Consider the following 18,443-nt stretch of genomic DNA (forward strand, 5'->3'; position numbering starts at 1 on the left):
AGCTGTCACTTTATTGCTGAACAGAGGAGGCTGGGTGATCTGCCTCAGTCAGGAGTTTCTGCCCATGATATCTTTTTAGTTTACTTGCCTATTTGCTATACTACTTTACAGGTTTCTAAACCAGTTACAAATTTTTTCTTACCATAACAACGTGAACATACGCATTTCAATTAATTAAAATGTGTACATCACTTCCACATAATTGAATTGAGGAAAATTTAAGCACATATTTGTGCTTGCTGAGCTAAAACCTAAACCCACAACTATAGTGTTTTGTAATACATTAATGCTGTGCGATTCTGTCTTGCATGTTTTAAGTGCCAAATTTAATACTGTTTGTAATGGTTTCCAAATTTAATACTGTTTGTAATGGTTTCCAAATTTAATACTGTTTGTAAAGATCCATGATGTAAATAAGATTACCTAAATACTGGTAAAAAAATTTTTATCATGCTCATGCTATATTTTGTGTGTGTGTGTTTCTTAAGGTAAAATGGGCAGAGCAGCAAGTGGTGAAACAGAGGAAGAAGAGGGACGTTTACTCCGAGCCAGTTGACCCCAAGTTTGCACAGCAGTGGTACCTGGTGAGTCAAACACTTACACAGGCTTAGACGGATGTGGTCAATAATTTAAAAGGATGCAATGTTTGATTTGTGTTACCCATGTCCATCAGAAGGCCCATGAAGAAGGCGTATCCTTGTCAGATCTGACTAGGAGCTCATGCCCTGTATGATGGGATTTCAATGTGTGGCTTATATACTGTCAAACTCAGTTTATTCAGTGCTGAGTGCTCAGTCTCTTAAAAAAAAATGACCAAATTTTGTGAATGGTTTTGCAACCATATAGTTTTATTTTACGACTTGTGGACACCTGACCATCACACCCATGACTTTGTTGTCTGTAGCATTACAAATTATTCCACTGGAAAGGAACCAGACATGTTCCAGCATGACCATGACCCTGTGCACAAAGGAAACTCCTTGAAGACATGGCTTGATAAAGTTAGAGTGGAAAAACACAAGTGTCTTTCACAGAGCCCTGACCTCGACCTCACCAAAGACCTTTGGGATGAACAGGAATGCTGATGTGCACCAGGGTTACTCACCAGACTTCATTGACTGAACTCACTAATGATCTTGTGTGCAAATCTCCACAGCCAGTCTCTAGTGTAAGGTCTTTCCAGAAGAGTAGAGGGTTTTATAACAGTTAAGGTGGATGTAATGCGAAGTTCAAAAAACATTTCACATTCAGGTTTTTTTTTTTGAACAGTGTACGAAATATATATATATATAGTTGTTGAGATGTCAATTTAATGGTAGCTTTAAACCTCTAGCTGGTGGTTATACCATACCAGCAATTATTTTATTTATTATTAAGTTTAAAATTATTTGATATCCTACAGCTATCTGATATTTTATCACAGTGTTGCTATTCTTTAGAGGTTTCATAACGGGCTATGATTTCTGATCCTCTTTCTGTTTTCCTCTGATGCATGATTCAAAACTGGGTTTTGAGTAATAATTTATACATTTGTCATGCCCATCAGAAATCACATTTATTTATCTTTTACCTAGGGAAGCTGAAATTTATGAAGCGTTATGGGCCTTCCTCCCAAAACCTCTGTAATGTGCCGGGATTTGACCTCGTACCCTTCTGATCATTAGCCTAAAGCTTCAACTACCAAGCTACAACTTGTAATTGGATGCAAACTTTTATTCCCATCATAGCCGAGAGACATCTAGCTTTGAGACAGTATGCTTGCAATAAGAGATTTTAAGTGAAATCATTTTATACCAATATTTTGGAAAGAAAAAATGATGCACTGATTAACTTGGAGAATGTTTCATAAACATTATCATAGACATTTCCTACATTAATGCTGTACTTCCCACCTAGAGACTGTTTGAGATTTAGGTGCACAGTGAATTTGGAAATATTCAGCATGGACTAGCTCTACAAAGTGACTTATGTTTGAAATGTGTCTTGATGTAGCATCCCTTCAACTATGTGGTAAAAACCTATATCATTCGTGCCATGTACCTACCTATGAGCAAAGCACAAAAGGCTATTTACTTGTATGAACCATTAAGGTTGAACTACCATTAGGTATTAAAACAGTTTGCAGAGATTAACTTAATACTCTGGCACAAAAGATAATATAGCCGTGCCACCAGAAATGAACCATACAGGTTTGTAAATGAATGAATGTTGGTGTTGTGGATATTTTTTATGTTCATTTTTTATTTATTTATTTTTTGGATAGTCAGTTTTTGGCTCTTTGGAAGTGCTTTCTCTTTGAGTAAAGTGACTGAAAGTCATAGCAACATTACTAAAAATGTGTAGCATTTCTTATTCATTTGAATCTTTAATGGTGAGAGATGCGAAGTTTATCCGCCAATTTCCATTTCTATAGTATAATATAAATCATTAACTGTCAGGAGACTGAATCGTCATTCTCCAATCGGAGGAAGAGCATACAGTATATCGAAACGGAACGTTCCGACTAATGATCCAGTGAAACAAATGATGTTTGCTTCATTTAGTAAAGTGAGATGGAATTGAAAACAGACGCCTGACACTCTGAACCGTATTGTGAGCTGCACTTCAAAGCCAGAAAACATTTTTTGGTGTTAATGTTTTTTGCAGTTATAAATGCGAAAAGGCTCTTGTGACTAGATGACAAATTTTTAACAGCAATTTACTAAAGGTCAGTAGCAGTAATACATTATGGAAATCACTTTTGTGGTGGGATTCCTGTACTTCCTCTCAGTTCACTGAAGTGTCACACTTTTACTTGGAATCCGTGACTGTAGAGCCGGTCGTCAACGGATCTTCACATAGTTGCCGACCATTATGTCTTTTATACCCCTATTACTTCTTTTGACATTAGGAAGGGTGAAGTGACACAGTGGAGTTAGAAGACAGAATTTATTAGGCAGTGTAGTGAAATGCCTCTTTTTGTCTGCTGCACTATGTGAGCCTTGGGTCTGGTTTAAGGGTTTGGAGGGAAGATCTGCACTTATGCCCATCCTCTCAATACTGTGGCAGGTGTGTAGGTAGATTGAAGGAGGTTTGCGTTCTAGTAAAGGTAAATTCAAGGTTGATGGCCCATGAGGATCTGAGGGATATAGCATCTCTCCTAACTGCCTGAAATCTTGATTAATTTCTTATGCCAGGACCCTTGAAAGTCAGTGTGGATTAAAGGCAGACTCAGTTTTCAGGCCTTTATCTTAAATTGAAATCTTTGTGTGCTCAAAGTGCTTTTGTTAACAAAAGGAAATTGGTGAATCTTAGCACATGGATTATCATTAGCACTGTAAGAGCATATTGTGCTCGAGGGGAGATTTGGATCTCAATAGCAAGTGCAATAAGTGCCCCATTCTAAGTGGCTAAATATATTCTGTGGCATTGTTCTCCTCCCTTCATTTCCTGCTTGGAGCATGTAATATGTATCCCTCTTCCTCTTTCAGTACAATGGCAACCATCACGACCTCAATGTGAAAGAAGTCTGGAAGCAGGGTATTACAGGACGGGGTGTGGTGGTGTCCATATTGGATGACGGAATCGAGAAGAACCATCCAGACCTTGAGAGTAATTATGTAAGTATGAAAAGAAAAGCCACACACTGCACAATTTTTATTTAAGATCCAAACTCATTCTTAAAAATTTTTAGGATCCTGATGCCAGCTATGATGTGAATGATGGAGATCCAGATCCTCAGCCTCGATATACCCAGCTCAATGATAACCGGTAAGTCTGCAGCAGGTTTAGCTTTTTGTTCACAAAAGGGTTTTACAGTTAAGAGTGCACTGCTCCTTGAGCCAAAACCCTCAGCACCAGATCATTCACTATGTATAAACAGCTCTGTAGAGGTCTATTTTATAGATCACCTATTGGCTTGATGCCAGGATTTTGGGGATGTTTGTTGGTTGTTAGCCCCGGAAGCTTCTGAGAGACAGTGTAAATCGGTATCTGTGCAGAGCTGGACAGGAAGTGGGTGCGTAAATGCTAAGCTCAAGGGAGGCTTGCATATGAAGTGCTTTGCATTCTCTTCATGTCATGTGTGCTATTCCATTATCCAACTGTAACATTCACAAGAGCTATTGTAAATGAAATGTGTACAGTCATAAATGTAGTTATAGCGCCACAATAAGCACTGTGCATTGAGCAGGCTCTTTATGGGCTCCAAGCCGAAGTGTTTTTATGTTCACCTTATTTCATCCCAGTGAATTTGTGCGTATGGGTTATGGGAGCAGTTTTAAACTTTAAACACAATTTGGTCTGCCCTTTATGGATTAGGAAAGCAGTGAAATGTAGTTTTATTCTGTCTCTTCGTATTGTTTTCTACTCCATTTTTGTGGATTTAAAATTTAATTATGCCGGGGGTTGATGGGGAGCAAAACTAGTGAGAGTCCAGCCTAGCAACCAAAACAATCTTCCCACATGGGACACGCATTCCGTGGCTTGCCTATAGTCAGATAAATCAACTGCAGTTAATGTAAATTTGGGGGAAAATAAACTTTAGTAACAGGAGCAGATTGCATTGCGTTATAAACCAGAAAAGCTTTTTCTCCCATTTGTCGCTCCACTTAGAGCCCATGATTAAATTAAGGCTAAGATCAACAACACAACAAACCCTTTACAGACAGTCTTTGTCATTACTTTCATTGCCAAATCCATTGCATACTGAAATGGTTCAAATTTGAAGGGGTCTTCTACAGACTGACCGTGCTTTGGGATCCTAGGGCTTTATCTAGCAGCAAACAATAATTAATAATGACAGCTTGAAAAACTCAGTGCTGCAAGCAGCTTGATCTCCCAGGCTGAATTTGGAGTGGAGCTGTCTCTGCTCACCGTGTGAAGGCTTTGGCATGCCATGGTGAGCCTGGCAAGAAAACACCTCTCATATAGGGAATAGTTTAACTTTATTTGTCTAGTGATCCCATATCAATGTGTGGTTGCACAAATGCAGTCTAAAGTTCACATCTTATCTCTGGTATTACAGCCAGCTTAGATCATTATATTGATCTGCTGCACACAAGGGTACTGAATACCTTATCGTACACTACGTAAATGAAATGATCTAATAAAAGTATTAATAAACAACTGAACATTTTATAATGACAAACAAATTTATATGCATAGAACTAAGTGAACCTCATCTACACCTCAGGAGACCCAGTTGAATTCTTTGAATAATAAGGCTTGTGTGTGGTTAGCTAGCTTGCATAGCTCCCTCTGGCCTTAGTGACGAAGCTCCCGATGTGACTTTTAAATCTCTGCTTCGTTTATAAAGCCCATCTCTGTTTGCTTTTATAAAGCCCTCTTTCATCCATCATATAATCTAGTCCATGGACACATCTGGCATTTTGACTTGATCCAGGACTATTTTCCTCTTCATACTATAAACTTCATATACTGTATGTGAAACTACAAGACTGGTCCTGAATCAGCAGCAAGTGTAGATTCGCCGAATGCCCCTATTCACCCTGCCTAGGAGTTTGGCCAAACCCACATGTTTAATTAAGGTAATATTTACTTGCTAGTTCTGTTACTTTTCTCCAGACTTTATTTATATATATGTTTGTGTGTGTGTACGTGTGTGTGTGTGTGTGTGTGTGTGTATATGCATGCATATGCTGCAAAGCTAACAACATCGTCCTGCAAAATACTAGCACATTGTGCTCTCTTAAATTTTGATATCCTTTGAGGTGGAGCAGATAGCCAGTGTAGCACTTCAGAAAAAAATAGATCATCTGAGCTGTTAGTGGTTTTAAGAACATCTGTAACTTGTCTATCATACTGAGAGATTGAGATGAATGGGCAAGCACGACCAGCCACCTTACACCGCCAAAATAAAAGGGATACTTGCTGTGTCATAGTGCTTTTCTGTATGCACTAAAAGCACTGTTGTTTAATTGCATATATGTTTAAATGTCTGTGATGAATCATTTCCTTCATTTCATCTCCAATGTCATGGGAGAGTACAATCAGAACAAAAAACCCTTTTAGTCATTGTGTGTGTGCGCCTGCGTGTGTGTTGCTGCTTGGCACCTTTAGATCACAGTACAGAAGGCAGTCTGCCAGAGTCTGTCTATGCATTCATTTGTATTGCTGCCTCTCGTAGAGGTTACTGCTGCCAAATGGGCTTTTGATGGATGTTTTTTACCTTTGTTTTTGCTTGTCAAAGAAGAATTTGGGTTAAAATGATTAATATAATATATTTCTGCATCAGTAATGAAAAGCAGGGCTGCATATTACTGTTTTTAAAGATTTTATGTACAGTATGAATTATCAGAGCTGTATCGCAGCACTCAATTGCCCTGATACTGACTTCTGTTTTTCCAAACTTATTGAGGGAGAGGGGGAAGGGAGCAAGAGAGAGAAACTGATATTTGGCAAATTGGAGGTTCAGTTTACAAGCATTTAGTTTTACTTACCTATTAGGTTAACCTGAAGAAGCCCCTTCCTGTAAACAGCAGGACACGCTTCCAGATGCTGAGTTGCTACCTACAAAAAAAAACAATTCTTTCTAATTAGGTTTCAGCATGCTGATTCAGTAAAATATGCTCTGAATAATTATGGGTCATCTCATAAGACTATATAAAGCTATATCACAATGAATTGTGGATCTCCTTCCTGTAAAATATCTGGTCTTTCAAAATCCCTGCTACTTATATGGGACTTTTTGACATCTTGGCTGTAGTCTGTCCTGAATTGTTAACACGGAGGCCTCAGGGATGAATACATGGGAAAAACCTGTGTTGTAACAATAATCAACACTGTGCAATAAAGCATTTTTTTCAAGAGAGATTCAGATTTATTTTTTTTCTGTTTATTGCCTTAAAATAGCTATTTGTAATGTTTCTGCTTTGTAGTCATGCCCCCAGAGCACAGAACAGTGAGCTTTGGGGGGATTCAGTTCAGTTTAAAACAGCTATGAATCCAGTTATACTGAAGAAAGGAGCATGAATTACAATACCCAAAGGCAGCATAACTCATTCTGAGTAGGATTCAGTTTATCCAGTCTTTCTGAATATAGGCACTTTCATCTTGTGTACACCGATCAGCTACGACATAAAAACCACTGACAGGTGAAGTGAATAACATTTGATTATCTCATTAGGGGGTGGCTTATATTGGATAGCAAGTGAACAGTCAAGTGAAATTGAAGTGAAGTCAACAGTTGTTTTGTTCATATTCAAAACAAGTCTTGTGTGGTGTTTCTGATTTGCTGTCAATGGTACTTACCAAAAGAGGTCCTAGGAAGAACGCAAATTGCTGAAATATAATTAGTGCTGAACACACTACATTGAAGCTTGCTCTATATGAGGCTCCATAGCCCCAGACAAGTCAGAGTATCCATACCTACTCTTTTTCATCATTGAAAGTACTTACAATAGGCATGTGAGCATCAGACGCTGAAGCAGTGGAAGTACAATGGCTGGTGTGTGAATCACGATTTTTACATCACATGGATGACAGATACATGGCAGATACATGTGTGTTGCTTACCTCAGGAAGACGTAGGATGCACTATGAGAAGAAGGCAATGTTCTTCTGGGAATCCTTGGCTTCTGGCATTCATGTGGATGTTACTTTGACAAGTACTGTACCACCTACCTAAACATTGCTGCAGACCAGGTACACCTCTTTATGGTACTTGTAATCCCTAATGGCTGTGGCCTCTTTTAGCAGCACACAATATTATGCAGGTGGTTTTAATGTTATGGCTGCTCGGTGTCTGTTTTAATGTCTTCCTGTGGCACTTTGCTTTTAAACAGACTCCGATCGTAATTTCAAAAACCTTCTGTGTTACAATTTTGCATGTAGTCATCCAAGCAGCCCATGATGAGGAATTCTGGGTCACTTGTGGGCTTTCTCCTGTGGCAGTGTGCCTGATCTTAAATGCCAGCTTGTGGTAATATTTCAGGATCCTTTTGTGCCCCTGTGTTCTGACTGCAATTTTGAGAGTAAGAAATGCAGATGGACCTACCGCAGTTGGCAATGGCAGATGGCTCACTGCCCAGTGAGGTTTTCTTTTTGTTTGTTTTATTAAATAAAGAGCAGTTAATACCAGGATGTCACCAAACCTATTCTGCATGTTTTCAGCATAACAAGAAAACCTAATAGTTTTACATTGTCTCCATGTCTGGTAATGAAAACCTGCTGCGGTGCATTGTATGAATCATTTATGCTGCTCTTTCATGCATTTTACACGTAGAACATTGTGCCTCTTCTCTGATTGCAATTCCAGATAATGCCTTTGTTTGAGGGTTTCTTAGAACATAGCTTTTTGCAATGCTGAGTGCACAGCAGTTCAGGTTGAGTTGGAATTTGGTGTATGGTGGATGTGTTTTAAAATGGCAAACCTTTTTTTTTTTTGTCAAGGAATTATTACCTTTTTTGGTCTCAATTGTCAGGTGTAGAATTGAATCAGACTTTGGCCTGACATTGCTGGTTTCCATTCTGTTAAGATTAAATGGAAAAACCTATGGATTACATTTGTTCTCTGTTAAAGTGCACTATTAAGGAGCAGATGTTTATTAGTTTTCGAAAGACAGATTTTCTCCTGTTAAGTAAAGTAAAAGTGCTCTAATAGATTCTCTCCATTAGTGCTGCATGATTGGCTTATTAGGTCAATTTTTTCTATCACATGAATCATTCAACCACTTTGGAACTGGCTTTGCAATTCTTTTGTTAGTGATTGGGTTAAAGAGGAAGCCTGTGCAAGTTTGTGACGCAGATTGCCAACACACAATTGCTAGTCTGGGGATTTGTACTACTATAATTCTGTATGACTTGATACAGAAAACCCCTTTGATGCTCATTTTAAATACATCAAAAATAAAAAAATGTATCTGATGAAAAATATGATTCTGTAATCTCTCCACTAGAATAGTATGTTAGATTAGTTAGGGGTGTAATAATTCTGCGTGGTAATATTGTTTAATTTAAGGCTCTTGATTTGTTAGCATTTGAAGTTAATCAAGCCAGGACTTCTTTGTTTGAAAAAAAACTACTATCTGTTCTTTTTTTAAAATTACCTTCTCCTAAGTATACTGTTTTTCACAAGCCAATTTGGCCAAATTAGCCATACTAGTTTGAGAAAGGCAGCAATGGCTGTTTCCTAACAAGAAGGAATTAGAATACCAAATCTTTATTCTCTGATGGAGCACTTGGCTTCCTGTCACTGAGTGACAATCAGCACCATTACGGTGAGATTTCACAAAAATGAGCACAAGCAATGCTTATACTAATATCAAACATGTCTGAAATCATCCCTCTAAAACTACACAAAAACACAAAGCAGCACAGAGAGACACATTCACAGACGTACTCTCTCTCACACACCAAACTGCAATCAGACAGAAATCACAACAGTGATTAGAAAATTCAGTAAAGATCCATGTTCAGTGGAGATTCAAAAACACATCTAGCACTACAGACAGCTATGTAGCTGAGCATAACCTTAGCTGCCTGCGGAATGGGACGAGCCCTGTGCTTCCGAGATACACCCGTCACACCAGTTTTTAAAGGAGTCACACCAGAAAACCTTGTTTAAATATGTTCTATACTAATACATAGCTGCTAATAATTAAATTAAACTCGTACACAATACTTAATACTGACAGATTAACATACTGTACACAGCATTAAGTTTCACTTATGGCAGAATGATAATGAAACCCCTTTGGGATGATCAGCAGATTTTGATTTGATGAGCATGGAGTCCTTGTTGGTCTTTGCGAAATCAATAATTCAGTTATACAGGACAGCGCTTGCCCTTTAAGTGCTTTGAAGGTAATAAGAATAGGATTTAAAATCTATTCTGAATTTGACTGGTAGCCAGTGAAGTACAGCCAAGACTGGACTAATGTACAGTGCTGGGAGTTTTGTTTAAAAGTGTTGCAGCAGCATTTTGAACCGCATGAAATTGAGAAATGTTAAGCAACCCTAAGACAGGTAAACAGCACATTACAGCAATCAAGACATGAAATAAACATGTTTAATCCATTACAAATCCTGAGTTTTCACATACATTCTTAAAATGTTTTGAAATGTTTAAGTGAAGAAACAGGTTTGGACTATGTTATTAACATGCAGCTCTATTGATGGATTAGAATTGAAAACTGCCTAAATTCCTAGATTATCATCTTGTATTACCAGTAAGTCATAGCTGTAACATTATCGTGTTTCTAATTGGATCTGATCCAATAACAGTTCTGAATTGATTCAGCTCTAGGAAGTTTTCCATAATCTATTTCTTGAAAAGACAATAACATTTAAAACAAGATCAATCATAGTGATACAATTTTGTTGAACTTCTTCCACCTAAATGCCTCCAGTACCGGAGGCAAGTGGGGTCAGAAATTATATAAACATACAATCTAAATGTGTCTGCACATGCAGCATACCAGGAAAAAGGGGAGAACCTCTGCTATACTTCTACAAAGATGCCAACAACCAACTAAATGAACAGACAAAAATGTATGTAAACATTGCATATCCAGCAAAACCAATCCAAAAATTTGGTTATATTCTAACACTTTTGAAGCAATCCCACGTTACCTTTATTTTGGTACTATAATTATTCATGTGCACTTAATACTCATGTTAATTTAAACTTCAAGCAAGAGGCTCAGTAGGCCCAGGGATGAAGAGGTTTAAAAGACGGATAAAACATCAGTAAATAAATCAATAAAAGAATTGTGAATCACTGCAAAGGGAAGCATATACAGAGAAAACCTGACAAATGTTTCTCAAACCATTTCAGGGCAGTACCTTCTAACCTGGTGTTAAAAAATAATGTAATGCTCGTTTGTGTCAAAAGTAGAGTACCAATAATACTTATTAATAGAAAAATTGTACATTCTCCTGCTTTCCTTAAGATCCAATTCATTACCTTGAATATGTAATGTATGAAAACCTGATTAAAATGTATTAAAGATATTTCTCTCCAAGACATGTAGGAGCTGTAACAGCAACTTTTTAAACTTCAGAGAAATGAATGTTTAGAAATCTGTCTATAATTTGTTGGATCAAGGTTTTTCAATAAGGTCTGAATGGTGGAACAATTCCTAAAGGTGACTGTGTAATCATGATGATTATTATGAACATGCTTGAATTGGCTGAAATGCAGACAAGATGATTAATATAGCAATCAGGGTTGGCAACCATTGACCTTGTTTATGAAAAAAGTTTAACCTTTTTCAGTCCTCATTTGAGGTAAAGCACATACTCCCCATATACATTTTGGGTCCAGTAAAGAAGATTTTGAACTAATCTGAAGATATTCATATTGGACATGAAGAACTAAGCTTTGCCCTTTCAGCAGATTGCGATTTTGACTCTTTACAATAGTGTAGTCATCCATGGTTGGGTGTTTTTGGAGGTATAATTGGTCCTGGTCTCTGTATTGAAATGATGGCCTTGCTTTCATCTTTTCTGTGACCAGTAGTGACACCAGGCAGCCCCATAAACAGAATTGGGCAGTTGGTGTTCTCCTCAAAGTCCGTTCAGCAACAGCTCAGTGATGTTGCACTGACGCATAATATATCACATAATGTCTTGTTGAAAACATACACTAGCTGTCACCCTGCTGGATTAGTAGCAGCCTTATTATAGGCAGAGATCTACATAATGAGGTGACTTGCTAGGTAGCAGTCTGGCAAATTCTTGTACAATATCCAGCACCTGCATTCTCACAAATCCAAAGACTATCTTCTCACAAATTATACAGATGTTTCAAATGATTATGCAGGCTGACTTGCTCTGGAGAATTACATTTAAGTTATGAAACCTTTGCCTAAGGCATTATTGTCACAGAAACAACAGAAAAATAACAGAAACCTTAATGCATATATATATCATTTTTTGCTCGTTTGTCAGACTGAACTGAAACAAAAGAAGATTGATTTATTGACTGCACATTCTGCTCTAGCTAGTGTCATTTTATATATTTTAAATGAATTATATGCTTGCCTCCAAGTGTATTTCTGCACCCTAGTGATTTGGGTTCACGGTTAACTTGACTGTCTGTGGAGTTGCGGACTTTTCTTTAGAACTGACATCTATAGGGTTTCTCTGGGTCGTCCATAGTCCCTGACTGTGCAGAGTTGCTGGTATATTTTACACTTAACCTTGGTTTCTTTCTCAGAAAATCTGCCAGTTGCTTTCCCAGTATAGAACTTCCAAGCCCAGTACAAGATTTTATGTATATATGGAACAATAAGCGTTTTTAAACTTGGTTTATTGATCATTAATATGTTGCACCTTTGACCAGTGCTGTAGAATAATTAATAAGTGTCCTGGCAGTTCATCATGCAAAGCTTTTAGTGTATGAAAGCACAAAAAGCATTTTATTCTTTGGCTTTAGAATTCCAGCCTCACTTGATCTTGTTTGTGCTCCTGTTTTAACGGCTTTTGCTGCTGGCTGAATCGAAATGCCTTTCCGCCTTTGGCTCTTGTGCCTCCTTGCCCCGGTGTGTTTGTTTGCTCTAGTCAGGCTGGGCATCTTGATATAGCGGTGAGACATTGTGTAATGGCAAGTCTGTTGACATGTACAGTGAATTATGGTGAGGTTTAGTAGAACGAAGCAAACGTGGCATGTGCTAATCTCTTAATTATCAGGACCTCAACGAACAGTTTGGTGCAGAAACAGTTGGCAGAAGATCACTACATTTATTCAGGTGGTGCTTTTAAGTTGTCTAATGCATATTATAGGGTAATAAATCCTCAACACACAAAAGAAAACCCTCTATGTGTGTTTCTCTTGATTGAAAATGCTCATTCTGATCAGTAGTAGGTTATGTGACTGAAGCATTCTGACGACTTTGAGAACTTCCTCTTTTTTTGAAGGACAACTTTGCGGTAGAAAGATGTTTGCAGGCTGAAATCACTTACTCTGCATTTCATGACTTGGGCAAAAAATTAGCTTATTACCTATCAGAGTGGGTTTGTTGATTTTCTTCTCCATTAGGCCAACCCACACCATTACAATAATTGTGGTAAATAATTGGGCTGATTATTTTTAATTGTGTTCTGTAGAGAGCATAACAATCCAATTTAATGTACATCTCAATTCAAAGACTGAATAGCTGTTGTATACTTTTTATGTAGTCCTTGAAAATTCATGGAATAAATGCAACTCATTCTTCTTTTACCCTTTTCCATTTCTCCTTGGCAGACATGGCACACGATGTGCTGGAGAGGTAGCCGCTGTTGCCAACAATGACATCTGTGGTGTCGGTGTAGCCTACAATGCCAAGATTGGAGGTGAGACAGCATGTTTAATCATCTTATTTTAATAATATAAGGCTACGAGTGTTTTTTTCTTTGGTATTTGTTGGTTCTAATACTGATATTGAAATGACCACAGAAACAGTATTAAGTAATCAGGGACATATGTATTGATGCCTCCATAATGTTCAGTTTAATATGACAATTATATTTTAGTTTGAAACATCTTACTCTTTATTCTAAAAAATGGGTGAGACAGAATCTAGAACAAAAGCTATTTTGGGCATTAGCAATATTTTTAGCCTTGCTACAGAAGCAGTGCCTGACATGTTATTGTTGCAGAGATCAGTACTGCCCCATGTGATCCAAAGATTTGTGCATATTCTCCTCATGCTTCACTCATGAGTTCCTTGCTTTGTTAGGGCTTTGTAAGTTGTTCTAACGCATATTCCCGGCTTCTAGCTGGTAAAGCTTAAATAGGACACGAGCAGCAGTCTTTTGTTGCATGCTCGGTTCCACAGGTTTCAGTTTTGGTCATATAGGTCCCTCCCTAGTAGTATTGTGACGTCTGTGAGCGTGCTCTGGGAAAACTCTTGGTATTTTGAATAACCTGATTTTACTAACCTAACAAATACAGACTATAGATTTTGGAAGTGACTTCACAGTATTCATCACCACTAGCTTGCAATGTGCAGGGCATAATAGGGCTCGAATCTTCTATGAAAAATCAGCCCTCAACTCTCAGTAATCAAGACTAAAGAACCTGTGCAGTGGCTTGGTAATGTGTGTTTTATAGCAGTCTTTTGCAGATGTCTGATCCAACATCAACACCCCCCACCACCACCCCCGAACACTGTAATGTCCTTGTTTAATGCCCCACTTGAGACTTTTTTCAATCTTTTTGGCAGTCTCCTTCTTCCTGCAGGGGAATATCTCAGGCCATCCTTTTCCAATCTACTTTTAGGTCATGGATCTGTTCTTTTCCACTTTTGAAGCTTGTGCATATATTCACGCTCCTGCTTAACCGTAACTCGTATGGCAATAAGTGACATGGTCTTTTGCCATTATGGGAAAAGCATTCGAAAAGCTCTTACTCCATTATCCATGCTTCTGTGTAACAGAGGTGCTTCTAGTAGCTTTTTTATATGCAAATCACCAGAGTTAAGCAGCTATACTTTGTGTTCCTTCATCTCATCTGTCTGGAAATCTTCACCTAATAGTCCGGGAAAGGAAATTAAATGTGAAGAGAAGATGACGATAAGAAAAGACCTGACCCAAGCAATGGCTCAGCCTACCTTCTGTTAAGAGACACCCCAGCATGAGTAGGCCATGCTCTGATTTAGACACTTCACTGCCAATGCTCATTAAGCAAACATATTTGCTTGAAGGGCTTTCTGCTGTTCCATGTGGCTTGGTAACAGAAAAGGTTCATATGAGGGGGTATTTAGACAGTTCTACTCCGTTCCAGTGGCTTATATTTTATTTTTCAGGCCATATCTCTTTCATTTCTTTAAGGAGTCATTGTGCCCTTTCTCAAAGTGCTTGAGGGTCATGGCATAGACTGTTGTCCTGATATCTGGCTGAGAGAGACACTTTATCTTCTGGTTTCTCTGTAACCATGACAGCTTTGGGTTTTGAGATTATAAAGAACTTGAAAGTACTCAGTTTTTGTTTGTGTGGGATCCACTATGAGGGAAGAATGAGTGACCTTACCTCTGTGACTTTCAAAGAGCCAAAACACATTGTTGTGCTGATGACTGCCATTGATTTCCCTCCTTTCCTGTGCTTTAACTTTTGGACATCAAGGGCTTTCTGCAGTTTCTGACCACACAAGCTAAACCTCACACATTTGATCCAGAATCAATTAAACTCAAGTGCAGCTGACAGTTTTAGACTGCGAGAGATCTTGCCTTCTTTCCAAACAATCTCAGAAGAGTTGAGCTTTCCTTGTACAGAGAAGTTGTACTGATGAAAGTTCTTCAGTGTTCGACTTCTGTAAAGGGATACTGGACAGTAGTGAGGCAAGATGATGTCTATCACCTTTTAAATAAAATGTACTTTATAATTTGTTTAATGCTTTATAAAGTTCTCCGCGTGCCTCGGGGGTTTCCTCCAGGTACTCCGGTTTCCTCCCCCGGTCCAAAGACATGCATGGTAGGTTGATTGGCTGGAAAATTGTCCAGAGTGTGTGAGTGAATGAGTGTGTGTGTGCCCTGTGATGGGTTGGCACTTCGTTCAGGGTGTATCCTGCCTCGATGCCCGATGACGCCTGACATAGGCACAGGCTCCCCGTGACCCGAGAAGTTCGGATAATGAATGAATTTGCTTTATAATTTGTTTAATGTCTGCAGATCTCTTTTTGCATTATACTGAATTTGATTTAAGCCACTTTTCTTCAAGTGCTGAACCTTATGGTACTTTCACGTTCAGGTGATTTTTATACGGTGCTTTCTCTGCCACCACCACCCAGGGCTTTTCCATATTGTAGTGGCAACTTTAAATCCATAAAAGTTTATGACCGTGACTTGTATTTCTAAGCTATCTAACCAGTAGTGAGGATTACTCTCAGCAAAGAACAGTATTAGTCTGGTATAATCAAGCATCTTCCCTCTTGTCACATAATCACGATTAAAGGAATGAAAAGCAAAAAAAAAGTCAAATTCACACATTTTTTGGGTGTCTGGATGCATGACCATGTTCAGCTGTTGCAATAATCAGACCGGTTGCAGATTAATTAAATGTTTGCATTTGTTTCACATACTATGGGTTTTGTTTCTTCTCAGGTGTGCGGATGTTGGATGGAGAAGTGACTGATGTAGTGGAGGCTCAATCTCTCAGTCTCAACCCTCAGCATATAGACATCTATAGTGCTAGCTGGGGGCCTGAGGATGATGGCAAAACAGTGGATGGCCCTGCTAAGCTGGCAAAAGAGGCTTTTTTACGAGGCGTAACTGAGGTCAGACTTCGTTTCTCTGCTTCTCCTTCTGCCTATTATTTCTCCCCTTCTTTTCTTCTAAATTTCTTTATTGTAAGCCGTTAGCAATTTAATATTTAACTTTTTATTTTATTGCCAAGAAATATAATTTGGAAATTTACACTGTTGGTCATTTTTAGTACTCAAATGCCTAAGTTCAGGTTCAAACTTGCTCTGAACAATAAGCATTATGAAAGCCAAATTTACTCCTAATACAATACAAACCTTCACAACTTTTACAATGGAAAACATCTTTCGAAGGCAGAAATGTGCAGTACAATTTCTCAAGGTTTTTTGTTCTTGACGATGTGAATTCTAGGATTGGCTCAGCCTTGAGTTGCATTAGGAAGTAGCATACAGAGTGACACTTGTTTAGTTTAAATGTTATTGTACAGGTGTGGTGGGTTTTTTTTGGTGGTTTGTTTAGGTTTTTTTTTTTGTCTTTTTCTGTGGGCCAAATATAGTTGGTCAGGTTTTTTACAAGCAAAAGAAGCAAATCTCACACCACCTTTTTTTTTTTTTTTTTTTTTGGGGTGGGGGTGGGGGAATGAACATCATGCCTGAGTGTGTACATTATAATTTGAGAGCTATTGCTTTAATTTTATCTTCCACACAGACACTTTCCATGTTCTGGGGGTGGTGTAACTCGCCTTGAGCCAACAGGCAGTAATTTGGAGAGAGTAACCTGTGGATCATAAAAGTATAGTAATAAAAATAAACGTCACATTAACATGACTTACTTTTTATTAGCAGAGTAGAATAGAGTTTTCAACTTTACAGGGAGATGTAATTCATTTTTTTAAGACGTAGATTAAATGCGCTATTCACATTGATCATTGACTGATTTTGTGAGTATAATATATTCAGTCATGTAAAAATTAGGACACCCTATTTTTTTAAATAGCTAAACATGGACATTTTATCTTTTTTACATTTTAACAGTATTGGAAGATTCAAGCAATATAACTAGACAAATAAAACCAAAGAAAAGTATTTTTTAAATGGTCTATAAAATGTAATTTTAAAGAAATTCTTGTGAGGAAAAGGTAAGTACACCCACGCATTAATTGTACTTGTAATTTATAAATTTAATTACAGGTCTATCAGATCAGGTGCAAATTATTAGAATTAGAAATTATTACTAAATTACCTCAGATATTTAGTCTTTTGAAGTGAGAAGTACCACCATGGTGAGCTCCAAAGAGCTCTCTGAGGCCTTCAGAAAGAAGATCTAAATCCCACTGAGATCCTGTGTGGGATTTGAAACAGACTGTGCATGTAAGAAACCCCTCAAACATCACACAGCTGAAAGAATTCTGCATTGAAGAATGGGGGAACCTTCTTCCAGTTGATGCCAGGAACTGGGGTCTCAGGTTATTTCAGCCAAAGGGGAAAACACTAGCCATTAGGGCATAATGTGTCCTAACCTTTCTTAAGTCCAAATACTCATTTTATTGATTTCTTTTGTTTAATAAGTAAAAAGTGATTGTTTATAAGCAACTGCATTGCTTTCATCTACAGGTATAAATTATTTTATTCATTACCTTATTAAGCATTTCTTAATAAAGAACTTAATTGGGAGTCCTAACTTCTTCACGACTGTATAATAATTGTGTGTAGTGGTTATTTTATTTATTTGGTTTGTTTGTTTGTTTGTTTGTTGTTTTTTTAATTTATTTGTGTGGTGGGGGGGTGTCATCTACACAAGTACACACTTGTTTTGAAGTACATAAGTGACTGTTAAAAGGTACACAATTTCACTCTGTAGAAGCCCTGCTCACAAAGTAAATCTTTTAACCATGAGCTGTTCCATCGACCATCTTGACATGGAGCTCCATTACCATGTTAATCTGTATTGCAAGTTTTCATTACCTGGCTAGAACATGAGCTCTGCCTTGTGCCAGTACTCGGATCTGTTTCAGGAAATGAGATTTGTGTTGCACGACAAATCCTAACGCAAATAGGGCTGCAGCCTGGGCAAACACATGCAAAAGGAGGCTCTACAGTCCAGCAGGTGTGTACATGGATGGAAACTCAGAGCACAGAGAACTTTCTGTTTTGGAGTCATTGGGGTTTCTGTATTGCATCATGCTGTTTTTATTGGAGGCTTTTTATTGCTTTATTGTTAAGAACCTGACGTATGAGAGCGGGCTGCACAAATAAAGCCTGATCAAAGGTAACAAGCAAAAATCATCTGAATTAAATTATAGACACTTCTCGCCTCCGC

The 18,443-nt window shown here is 38.1% G+C and overlaps 1 protein-coding gene across 6 annotated transcripts in view; it reads left to right on the forward strand.

The window, feature by feature from the left end:
* furina (furin (paired basic amino acid cleaving enzyme) a) overlaps positions 1-18,443 on the forward strand; it is a 67,820-nt gene that overhangs the window by 37,288 nt on the left and 12,089 nt on the right. For all 6 annotated transcript variants that reach the window (XM_027162521.2, XM_027162515.2, XM_027162502.2 and 3 more), the window contains 5 exons: positions 489-584; positions 3,471-3,599; positions 3,674-3,750; positions 13,190-13,278; positions 16,026-16,198. In XM_027162521.2, coding sequence (XP_027018322.1) covers positions 489-584; positions 3,471-3,599; positions 3,674-3,750; positions 13,190-13,278; positions 16,026-16,198 — 564 coding nt within the window. The remainder of the gene's footprint in view (positions 1-488; positions 585-3,470; positions 3,600-3,673; positions 3,751-13,189; positions 13,279-16,025; positions 16,199-18,443) is intronic.

Source organism: Tachysurus fulvidraco, chromosome 2 (genome assembly GCF_022655615.1).
Source record: "Tachysurus fulvidraco isolate hzauxx_2018 chromosome 2, HZAU_PFXX_2.0, whole genome shotgun sequence".
Classification (NCBI taxonomy): domain Eukaryota; kingdom Metazoa; phylum Chordata; class Actinopteri; order Siluriformes; family Bagridae; genus Tachysurus; species Tachysurus fulvidraco.